Source organism: Eupeodes corollae, chromosome 3 (assembly GCF_945859685.1).
Source record: "Eupeodes corollae chromosome 3, idEupCoro1.1, whole genome shotgun sequence".
Taxonomy (NCBI): domain Eukaryota; kingdom Metazoa; phylum Arthropoda; class Insecta; order Diptera; family Syrphidae; genus Eupeodes; species Eupeodes corollae.
This window is the reverse complement of record NC_079149.1, coordinates 62,998,819-63,011,253: the sequence shown is the minus strand read 5'-3', so window position 1 is coordinate 63,011,253 and position 12,435 is coordinate 62,998,819. Positions and strand designations below refer to the sequence as shown.

Here is a 12,435-nt window from a genome sequence, read left to right as displayed (position 1 = left end):
CACCAAATATTGAGCATCCCTTGCAGATGTTGCTCTAGGGCGAACTGAGCCTTTCCGCCGGTTGCAGGAGTTGGTGTCTGTACCTATGAATAGCCCTTCTTACCGTCGGTCGTCTCCGTTTTTCCGATCATAACAGCGGCATACTGCACACTTCGTCCATCCTCAACTAAAGGCAGTGCCCTTTATTTACATTTGTTTTTACAATATTGATAAAGAATCAAATTAAAATAGACCCATTACAATAAACTAATTAAAACATTTAGGGGATCACGGAAGCCAAAATTTGTATAACTCCCGTCTATTATAAAAAAAATTATAAAGTTGCGGCTTTCTCAATATAATGCACAATGCAATAAAAGAATATGTTTTAATCAAACAAAAAGAAAAAAAAATTGTTAAAATTAATAATGCCGATCGATTCATTTGATCATTTTCCCCGTTATAAAAAATAAATAAATTATGTGACAACAGTCCGTAAAGAACCAGGGCCTAGTGATTTACGACTCTCAACCATTCCGGTAGTAGTACCTGTGGCATGATAGTTAGTGCGTTGGACTCTACACCAGCGATCTGATAGGTAGTCTTACAAAGGCAATTGCGTACGCCGACGATATAATTGAGTACAGAACGGCCCGAAAGGTTGAGGTTATTAGAATTCTCTTGCAGTATGATTTCGACAAGATTCAGCGATATTGTGATGACTGGAAACTGAAAATAAATGTCCAGAAGTCGGAGACAATTCTGTTCCGGACTCCGTTGGCTAGGGCCACGAGGGATACGTGTAAGAATTGGCGCAAGATGGTCATCGTTGATCTTCACGGGCAGCCATTAGCGAGCAAAAGTGTAGTGAAGTACCTCGGTATCTGGTTAGATCAGTATTTATATTTCGACAGACATACAAATGCTGCTCTGACCAGGGCCAGAGGAGCCTTCGCTTTGACGAAACGGCTGTTTTTTAGCAGTCGACTTGATCCCAGAGTGAAGGTAATTTGCTACATGGCCCTCATACGGCCAATGATCGTTTATGGTTGTCCTGTGTGGTTCAACGTTGCTCCTTCCCAGATGGAGAAGTTTCGGGTGTTCGAGCGGCAGTGTTTACGACGCTGTACCGGCTTATATCGAACAGCCGAATCTTCTTATGTGCATTACTATTCAAACGAGGTCCTATACAACGGGGCTCGAATCAACAGAATTGACAATTTCGTGATAAAACTCGTTCGAGGTCACATTGCAAGAGCTATGTCTTCGACCAACAATTTAATTTTCGGGGCGTTCTATCCGAACGACTAATATTTTGAGAATGCACGCTTGAGCGGCTTCATTCCCCCAGAGACATTCCTCTGTTTAGATAGAAGCGGTCTGATACAGGATGGATTGGCAGTTCCGCTAATCTACCTTTTCAGACGACGAACCGTGGATAGGCGACTCCTGTTCAATCGGGACGTCATGGCACAAGGCAGAGCAGAGCTGCTTCGGTTCAGTAGGGCTGTATCCGAACGGGTCCCGTTGTGGCTTCAATCGGCACTTTATAGTGGGTAGCTAGGATGGGGTTTTAAGCCTTGGCCAGCTTACATACTTGGTTTATAGTTTTAGGGTTTAGTTTTAAGTAGAATAGGCATGGTGTCATAAACAAAAATATACACACGAACAAAATTAAAAATGGAATAAGAAAAAAAAGGACAACAAAATATGAAAAACAAAAAATGTTAGATAGTTAGATTTGCTACTATGGTTGTTCTAGTCTTAGGTAGTTTATAGGTAGAATAGGTAGTTTAAGTAAGTTTTAAGTTTTATTTTAGGGACCTAATTTAAAGTACATTTAGTAAGTAAGTAAAAATAAAAAAGGATATTGATATTAATTTTTTTTAAATTTTCTAATAAATACAAAATAAATAAAATTTAAATGAAGTAAAATAGATCTTGGGGCCGAAAGACATTAGGTTTAAGTGTTATAGTTTAACTTATAGCGTCCGTATGGGACCATTAAGTTAGTTGTAAGTACGTGGAACGCTGGAGCTAGGCTAGTTTAGGATAATTAGGCTAGTTTTATGATTTTTTGTCTAGCTTTAAGATAGGTTTAAGAATGAACTAATAAAAATGAATTTATAAAAAAAGTGCGTTGGACTCTCATGCCAGAGGTCTTGGGTTCGATCCCTGTCTGGGCCACTTAAAGTTACTTTCACCGGTACTGCCTCGTGAGATGAATTGACAAATTGTCCAAGAGTAATTCTTGTCATGAGCTTTCTCAAATTAGTCGTTCGGATTCGGGCATATTTCCCTGCAATTGTTCGCACACAGGAATGGTTGACAGTTGTAAGTCAGTAAGCCTTGGTTCACTAATTGTTTTAACCATTCCGGTGTGTGAGTCATGTCAGGGATGTAGGCGACCTACAATTTGTATGCCGAATACGAGCGGCTAATATGAAAACGCACTTATCACGACAAGAATTCCTCTTGTAATATTTGCCAATTCTTCGGAAGAGGCAGCACCCATGAGAAAACTTTTAAGTGTCTTGGGCACTTATAATAACGCCACGGGTAATAAACCTTAAAATTCTAACTTTTATTAATTTTAGAGAAAGCTAAGTTTTTATAAATATTTTTACAAATTTTTTTATTAGATAACTGAAAGTTGTTTTATTTTGTAATATTTGTTACTTCATAATAAACTTCGGAAGAAAATGGTGCAATTGCTGTACAACCTAATTAATCTGAGAATGCTTCCACATTTCAAAACAAATTATTTCGAAATTTGTTTAACTAAACAAATTGGAATCCACAAATTCCTTAAACTGAAAAAAAAAATTAATAATAAAACTCAAATTTACTTCATAATATTTAAAAACTCAATATATTTTACAAAATAGTTATAAAAGTTCTTCAAATAGCTTCTTATGCTATATTTGTGTAATATTCGGAACTGTTTAAAAAATATTTGTTTGATCTACATGTCTATATCAAACATAAGGCTATTTTTCGAATCCAAATCAGAAGATTCTGATTCAATCCGGTTTCGCATTGAACAGGCATTTTCATGTTTGCCTTGAGTAGAAAGATCTAGGCCACTGTCGTGTTTTGAAGATTTCCTTTGTTTTTCACAATCCTTATGGCAGCATTCGCTGTTGTTTGGAGACTGAAATTATAAATATATATTTATTACAATATCTATCTTCTAGATGGGATCAAAAATATATGTAAAAAGCAAACGCTATGATACAAAAAAACAGCTGAATAATAACAAACAAATTGGGGAATGCTTAACGTAGCTTGAATGAAGCGAAAGAGTTTAAGAAAAAAAACATTACCTTGCTATCTTCATAATCTGCCGAATCGCCTTCGCTATGACGACGTTGAAGAGCACGTTTTTTGTTTTTCTTCTTCTGGTTTAACCTACGACGACCTAAGATACTCGAGTCCAAGCTACAATATAAGAATTATTAGTTATAAGTTTAAAAACGCAACATTCACTGTCAAGATTTTAGTTTTCTTTAGATTGAATCAATCAAAACAAAAGCTCTTAAGTCGACTTATTTGGTTGAGACATTTTGTCCTTATGTTATGTTTATCAATGTTTAAAAATAAAAAAACTCATATGTTTTAGCTAAGTAAGCTTACAAATTAAGAGCTTTAGTGCTTTGACAATAAAATAAAAATGTAAATAAAATAAGAGAAATATGACTTTTTACCGAAATATGTTTTTCTTGATGACATCACTAAATCTAACAGTCTTCTTGCAACTCTCTGAGAGACTATTTTGAGAAGTGTTTTCCTCTGGAATATCACTAATTGAATGCGCGCACTTTAGGTCTCCATCAATGGAGCATGAGTACGACATATTTTCTTCCATTGACGAACAACTGTCCGACATAGTGCGCAAATATCGAGAGCTATGCTTGAGAATTCCTTTGAATGTCGGAGCGCTTTGGTTGCGCGACTCGGAGTAGCTTCTCTGTTTTCGGTTGAATGGTATTTGAATGTTATCTCCTCCACTATTATTTATTACTACCGGAGATGAAATGACGGCGGTGGCGTTGGCGCTGGCTTCCTTGTTGGTAGCATTCCTACACTCATGTTGTTTGAATTCATTGACTTTTGTGTTTTTATTGTTTGAAGCAGATGTTGATTTTTTATTTTCTTGTTTTATGTCATCACAAGTAGACTCAGAAAAAGATCGATGTTTTTTGTTTTTTCTATTTTTTTTGCTTAAACATCTTGAATTGGATTTCAATTCATCATAAGCCTCATCCTTGCAATTGTTTAAAACTTTTGATTTTCTGGGCTTGATTTCAATTTGCACAGATTTTTCATTATTTGAAAGTTCTACGGATACTTCTAGCTTAGACTGAAGATCGTCGAGCTTCTTTTCTTTTACATTGTTCAATATGAATTCATCTTTAATTCTATAAAGTTTTAGATTGTTTTTATTGAGACCAGCATGATAGTATTCCATGTTTTGGAAATTTCTCAAATTTAAACTCAATACAACGTTATTATCCCATGCTTCGGCATCAACAGAATCTATCTGCACAGCACTGTGTTCAACGAACTCGAAATAAAATGCATAATAAGCTGGGTAATAACCCGCTCCAATAGAAGAAAATTGAATGTGAAAGAACTTATCGCCTTTAATTAAATCAATAGATTCATTATCAACATTACGAATGTTTAAAACAATTGCAATTGTTTCATCAAGAACGTTGAGATCAAAGTGTTGAGGAAATGTATAATTAATAGAATTTTTGAGAAAGAAATTAGGATTCCTTGAAACCGTCGGAGAATGGCAAAGCTCCGATTCTGAAATAAAAGAAAACATAACTCGTTAGATACATTGTAAAGAGAGAAAAAACATATTAACATAAATCCAATCGACATGGTTATCCACAAAAGGAAGTGGATCCACAAAAGACAGTGGATTGTTCACAGAACACGATGAAGACCTTATCTCAAAACACGCAATGGAAAAGGATCGCTTTACCCTTAATATAAGAAGCACTGAGGACAGTAAAAAACTTGGGGAAGCAGTCAAAAAGAATCTCAGGAGCTTGGTAACAGAACAAGATGGCGGATAGCGGAAGTTGACGCCTTGTGCAATAAAATGGGAACCTTTTACTCTTGATGAAGCCAGTGAAAACTTGGCTTAAAACAGTCAAAAAAGAATCTCAGAGACTTGAAATCTTATTTATTTTATTTATCAAGAAGATAAATAAATATATTCATTCAAAAAGAAAGGCTAATATTTCTTGATGAACCTCTTGCTAGACACCCTTAATGTTTTGACAGAAGTTACCCAAAATTTACTTTTATTTATGTTATTGATAAACCTTTTTGTGTTAACCGGTAAAGTTATGATTCAACGAAAAAAAAGAATAAACAGTTTATTATAGTGTAAAAGTAACAAACCTAAAAAAAAACATTCATTGGAGGTGGACGAAACAATAAGACCAAGTGACTTCTGTTTGAATTTATGTTAAAATTGTTGAGATTTTAATAAAAAATTTGAAAGAACACTATCCTTGGAATAAAATTCTTTCAATTATAATGAGAATTCACATTAATGTCGCTGAGTACATTGCACCCAAACCATGAGGTGAATTATCCTAAAACTGGTGCAATATGGAAAGTCGCGGCGGGCAGTGGCCAAAATAATTGGGAGATCAAAGACATTTGTGTTTAAGGCACTAAATCCCCAAAAAACCAACGCAAAAACATGCAGACCCCGGACAACGTCTCAGAAACTTGATGCTCAAATTAAACGTTTACCTAGGGAGAACCCGTAAGTCTTCTGGGGATATTAAAAAGTATACTACAAAAACATTAAAGCACGGAGGTGGAAACATCTTGATGTGGGGATGTTTTTCGTGGTATTGGTTAGGTTCAATTTATCGGATCGAAAACAAAATGGACCAGCATCAGAACACAAAAATACTAGAGGAAGTAATGCTTCCGTATGCCGAGTATGAAATGCCGTTGAGGTGGAAATTCATGCAAGACAACGACCTAAAGCATACATCTCGAAAAGTCAAAAGCTGGATTTAAGAGAAAATGATCGATGTAGTGCCCTGGCTTTCTCAATCTCCAGTTTTAAATCCATTGGAAAACTTATGGGCCATTGTAAAAAAAATCACTCGCTGCCAAAAAATCCAGAAGAAAGAAGGAAGATTTGTGGAACAACTTTAAAAAAGCTTGGTATGCAATACTACAAAGTGCCTGCAGCAAAATTGTGGAGTCAATGCCAAAAACAGTCCAAGATGTGGTACAAAGGGTTATAGTACAAAATTCTAACTGCCAAGTGTGAAAAGTGTAAAAATTCAAACAAAATAATTTATTACCTTAATGGTCCTTTGTTTTTTTCTTTATTTTATGTTTTAGTAAGTAATTATACTTCTTGGAAAAAATAATAAATTAATATACTCTTCATCTTATAAAAAAAGAAAATGTTTACAAAAAACAAAACATTTAAGTTTTTAGCGTGTTACACCACTGTACATTACTTATTTTAAGAAATGTATAAAAATAAACATAAAACAAATTATTTTAGATGCATAAATGCAAAACAAATAAACACTAAAACCAAAGACCTTCAATTTTTTTAAGTTAAATAAAATAAAATATTGACCAATAGTAAAATAAGCGAGAGTTTCCTTCAAAACTCACAACAAATAACTCAAAATAAAACTAGTAAAATGCTTTTAAAGAGGCCAGACGAAACCGTTTATTAGCAAAGCAAACAAAGATTTTGAGTTTAGGAAAACATGATTTTTTACCGACGAAAGCAAATATCTATAATCTTTTTGACTCGGATGGTAAAGTCAATATTTGGCGTAAGCTCAACAAAGAGCTGAAAGAAAAAAAATTGAAGGCAACTGTTAAACGGGGCAGTGGAAACTGGGTCATGGTTTGAGGATGTCTTGCTGGATTGGAATCTACAATTTTATTTTACGTGGAGATCCTGAAAACAAATTTACATGCTTGTGCTGACAGACTTGGGATAAAAGATAATTTCAAATTTTAAGAAGACAACGATTTCAAACCCAAACCCTTACGAAGCGCGTTCCTGATTTCGATACAACTGTCACCATAATCACCAGATAATAATGTGATCGAAAATTTGTAGAAAGATCGAAGATTTCTACAGATTTCCTATAATTAGAGTATTATCGGAAGAATAGCCCACAATACCACTCTCGTAGTGTAAGAAGTTAGTTGAATCTAAAAGGTTGTTAGGTAAGCGTTTTTTATACCTTGCATTTATTGTTTTTTAAATTGTAGGTCCCTTCCATTCCTGACAACAGTCCTCGCACACAGGAATGGTTGAGAGTTGTAAGTCACTAGGCCCTGGTTCACAACGGACTGTTACGCCACCCCATTTGATTTATTGTTTTTGGTTTTATTAGAAGGTTTTATGAATCTTGATCTTACGTTAAATTAATTTATGACAACTGCAAAAGTTTGGTGTTTGAGATTAGGATGAAAAAGAAATTTATAAAATTTTGTACGAGCTTTAGTTTGCTAATTGTAATTTTATATGAATGTTTCACTAAGAATTAAATCGTTCGTATTGTAATCTGGGATCATAAATATGTTTTGATGTCGGTTCTAGCATAAATACCACATTGGATCCGCTTCATATTTTTCTTGATCAAAAAGTATAAACTGCCGTATTTGGATATACAACATTTTTTCAACTTAACACTAAAATCATCTTTTTAAAAAAGCTATGGACAATGACATTTATTTGAAATTCTTTGAGATGTTTTAAATAAAGCTATTAAGTGATTTAATGCTAAGCAGCTAAATTATTTGTGTTGCAATAAGATTTTATGTGTTCTAGAAGCTGGCCATACAAGAGGTGTGCTCCAAATAAAAGCCAGGCTTCTTATTCAGTTCTCGCCAGAAGAAAGAAATTACCAATTAAGTTTTTTGTCATTAGTCCTCTTATATTTTAATCATTCCTAATAATGCTCTCAAATTTCAAAATTGTTTTGTGGAAACAATTTTTTGTTTTCACTTAATTGTAAAAATTTTGAGGCCAATGATGAATTCGCCTGGAAAAAATAATAGAAACAAGCTTTTTCAACTGTTATTTTAACTTAAGGTTAATTTATGCAAATAGGGTTGTTGAGTTTGTTTATTAGTTTGTCAGATATTTTATTTTCGACACTAACTAAATTTTTTAAAAGTCGTCTATAATTTTAATAAGTTTATGTCGTGAATTACAATGCACTCATTTGGAGCAAGTTGGAAAAGTGATGGTTGAAATGGCAAAAACCTTATACTGTTCTATTCACTATTGCTAAGTAAGAATATGTAAAAAGAAACCATTTCTTTTTTAAGACAACTCAAAAACGGTCCAGTCATAGCTAGAACAAAAAAAAACCAACTTTTAGAAGCAAGTCTTTTTGGTAGAAGCTTACGAAAAGTTACATTTTTTAACCAAGAAAACCATTATATAAAAACTTCCCTTTGCAAAAAAAAAATACACCGTTCTTATTGGAATAACGTTGTGTGGTCGGATAAAACGAAGATGAATTTGTTTACTTCCGATGGAAAAATGTATGTGAGATGGCCAAAAGACAAGAAGTTTAACTCAAAATACACAAACCAAAACAGTGAGGCAGGGTGGTGGAAATAAAATGATTTGATTTTCAGCATTTGGAGTAGATCCAATATTTTGGATCGCGGATAATATGTGCGATGTGGATTATGTCCACATCTTAAATTCAGTTATGCTAACATTAACTGAAGAGGAGGTGCCAATCAAATGAGAGTTCCTGCAGGATAATGACCCGAAGCACACTTCAAAATTGACTAAACAATACTTCCAATAAAACAATGTTATGTTTTCCCTCAACCTAAACCTAATTGAACACTTATGTATGGGGCATTCTACAGCAAAGAATCGGAGATTGCAAATACGAGTTTTGGTCGAAAATTCAAAGGGAGAGGTACTCCATACCTGTACAGACATGTGCCGAATGGTGAAGGAAGTTATTAATAATAAGAGTGGCACTACAAAATACTCGAAGAATTTGAAATATCCTTACCGTTAAGTTAGTATCTCGATACATAAGGAGTACCATTCTAATTTTGTTTCTATTATTTTTCCAGGATGAAACAATATAATGATTACAAATCTACTTTTTATCATTATTTCCCGTTATTATATTTAAAATATATATATATATATATATGTGTATATATACACATATATATGAGCAATATATAATTAAAAATATAGCCGTTTAGTTTTTATTTTCCTACTCTTGACAAATACCTTTTTATGTGTTAAAAAGAATGAACACGAAGCTTGTTTCTTTTATTTTGTCCATCACTGTAGTTCGTGGACCTAAAGACGAGGGCAATTTATTGCGGAGGGCCTAGGCGGATCTAAAATCTTAATAATAAATGCTCTCAAGCCCAGAGGAGTAAACGAAAATATAGGCTGGACTAAAAACTAAATCAAATCCTTTTATTTCGTCAAGGGCTATGCACACAAATTCTTGTGAAAGTTTAGTTTCAGGAAAAACAAGTATCCGCTGTCCCATGGTCAAGTCAATCCCCTGTTCGCAATATTGTTGAGAAATAGTGGAATGAGCTTGAGCGTAAATAAGGAGGTAAGTATTTCACCAACGGAAACCAATTGTGGGAAGCGGTTCAAAAAGAATGGTATTCCATACCTCGCCAAACATGCCAAAAGTTAATAGAGTCAATGCAACGACGACTCCAAAAAGTTTTGGATGATAATGGAGGATACACAGGTTATCAGAGTATGTAAATTGTGATAAAATATATGCATTATTATTTAAAACGATAGTATTCATACTTTAGGAAAACGCACTTATTTTTTTTATCCAAGTGAAAATACCTCCATCTGCAGTTTTGGGCCTACATTGTCTTAAGTGTTTTTCATTTGATTAATATAAGGGCTTTAAAAATATCTACGTAAAATTAATATTTTACGTACAGAAGTTATAAAAAATGAATTAATACAAAATTTAATTATCACACCCATTTTTTTGAACAGGTGTGTTATATCTCAATTTTGGGCAGCAGGTAGATCAAAATGTTCAATCTTCTTTACTGCATTATGCATGCACATCAGCTATTATTTTGATATATAAATAGTTTTGGCCTTTATATAAGTTTTTTACCTTTGTCTTTTTTTAAGTTGTAAGTAAATGAAGATTAATTTGTATACATACATTAGTTCTTATGTTCAATTGATCAACTTATCTCAATTGCACAGTAGTTTAAAACAATAGATACTTATTATTTTTAGAAATTTTATTAAGTATAATTTTTAAATTTACCTTTTTCTGTTTCCAGTTCTTCTGGTGGATTTTTCGAAATTGAACTTGTTGACAAATCATCCCGAATGTCGCTTTCGACGCCACTATCCTCTCGGTAAAAATCTTGTATAGTTCGTTCTTTTTTAGATTCTTTCACGGGCAGTGTAACAACGAGCTTACGTTTATCAGTGTCAAATTTGGCAGAACCGTCTTTATCTTTTACCAAATAAGGAAGGTCCACATTCAATTTGTACTTTGCAGGTTTCTCGCTAACAAAATATAGCTTCTTCCCAGTAACATCTAAAACGCAGTCGCCTGCTGAACTTAAAAGAGGCAGTTCTATTTCAACCACTAGCTCCTTCGGAATTGTGACATTCATTTTGGCATCCGTTTCATAAGTCATTTCCGACATATCGACTGGACGACGGTGTTTAAGCACATACTTCGGCTTGGTGTACTCATCTAAATGATTGTCCTTTACGACAAAAGTCGGCGTTTTGACCTTAGCTTCAGGTTTCGGTGGGAAAATTTTATCGATTGGGTTGGATTCATCGTTGGAATAGAGAGGGGCAGTTTCCGATAATTTTCGAATAATAGAGGCTCGTTGAATGCCTTTAAAATTCAGATTTGGAAATTTTATATTTACGCGGTCCAGCCGCACCTTGTACTCTCTTTCGATTCCATTGCAAGCAGTATCAACAAGGCATTGCTTGAAAGCTGAATTTTTCTCCGCTAAGGAAAACGCCTCAGGGTGAAATAACACGTCAAATACTTGACAGCGACGGTTTTGATCATCATAATCGTGTCGCGGTGGGGGAAGTCCATGAGGAATGCTCCAATTCAAACCCTTGGTTCCATTTTTGGGATCAACGCTGGGTTGACTTGAAGGGGCAATTATCTTCTCGCATTTAGCTATATTAAGATAGCATTTGGAATCACCATTTACCGAAGTTTCAACAACAAAACCCGGTTCGGGGTTTAGAAAAGTCACGTCAACACCACGTTCCGCTTCCAATTGCTTTATTTCATCTTCATATTGCTTGCGGTTTTTCGGATCTTGTATTTCTTCACAATAATCTAAAAAAAGTTTCCTGAACTCTTCTTTATGAAGTGCTATGCTCAATTTATCAAATTCTTCACGTGTAATGTCCAAATTATCTAAATTTGTGTTTACGGACATGTCACACAATCAATAAAAATGACCTATATAAATGTATAGATAAAATTGCTTTTCGGTTTCTTGAATGTTATCACAAAAAATAAATATATTGCGCAACTATGAATATTTTTGTTAGTCTCTTGTGATGATTTAAATCGCTTTAAGTTTCAAAACTTGAGTTTTATTAAAGCAAAAATATTTTGATTTCAATTATTTTTTCTTTTCCAATTGTGTAGATGAAAATTTATAGCGGCCGCTTCTTTCTAGAAGTTTTTCTATGCCTCGAGATATCGAGATAAACCTGTTTCCTGCTTTTCTGTGATATTTTGACACAACTGCCCTTCATAAAGATACTCAGCGCTAAGATAGGAAACATCGATTGTCAATCCGGTTTTTCAATGAGCGGAAAACCATATGTTGCACAGTGGGGTCGTAGTGTAAATTTCAAAGTGGTTAATTTGGTGTTTTGATACAATTTTTTTTTTTAATTTTTCAATGATATATTAGTTTGTTCATTTATTTAAGTAACTAATCTACGAATTTACACTCAACAGGGGTGGAATCACCTAAGATAATTGCTGATATATGACAGTCAAAATAATCGAATTGGATGTACACTGCCAATCACTAGGATGAGGCCACATATTTTTCAACCGATTTTCGGTCCGATACCTGTTGGAATTTGTTTAACCCGGAAAATTTTACTACATGAGAGTAGGTACATATTTTCTTAAAACAAAGTGATACAATTATAGGGTTAATTAGAAAAGACCGTTGGAATTTCCCTACATTAATGAATGAGCTACCTAAAAAGGATATAAAAAAGTGAGTCACTAGGATGAGGCCATTGCGAATATTTCGTTGTAGAAGTTCAGATCAGCAATTTTTTTCAAAATTTGTGTTACAATATTTAAGAACGTTTTACAAATAACTATTTTTATTTAATTTCAACTACAAATGGGTTCCGGAAAGACGTTGACAGTAGCA

General features: G+C 34.0%; 1 protein-coding gene across 1 annotated transcript; it reads right to left on the bottom strand.

Moving 5' to 3' along the window:
- Nucleotides 1-2,823: 2,823 nt before the first annotated feature.
- Nucleotides 2,824-11,832, bottom strand: LOC129951024 (protein kintoun). The gene is made up of 4 exons (XM_056063014.1): nt 10,311-11,832; nt 3,687-4,794; nt 3,306-3,420; nt 2,824-3,133 (listed from the first exon to the last, which is right to left on the bottom strand). The coding sequence occupies exons 1-4, from the start codon at nt 11,467-11,469 to the stop codon at nt 2,945-2,947; spliced, it is 2,571 nt and encodes an 856-aa protein (XP_055918989.1). The 5' UTR covers nt 11,470-11,832; the 3' UTR covers nt 2,824-2,944.
- Between the last annotated feature and the right edge of the window lie 603 nt (nt 11,833-12,435).

Excerpts from the sequence above, each read along its gene's own strand:
- LOC129951024 (XM_056063014.1), bottom strand. The coding sequence starts at position 11,469 with ATGTCCGTAAACACAAATTTAGATAATTTGGACATTACACGTGAAGAA. Across the intron at positions 4,795-10,310 it reads AGAACTGGAAACAGAAAAAG|AATCGGAGCTTTGCCATTCT; the intron begins GTAAATTTAAAA and ends CTTTTATTTCAG. Across the intron at positions 3,421-3,686 it reads ATCAAGAAAAACATATTTCG|CTTGGACTCGAGTATCTTAG; the intron begins GTAAAAAGTCAT and ends CTTATATTGTAG.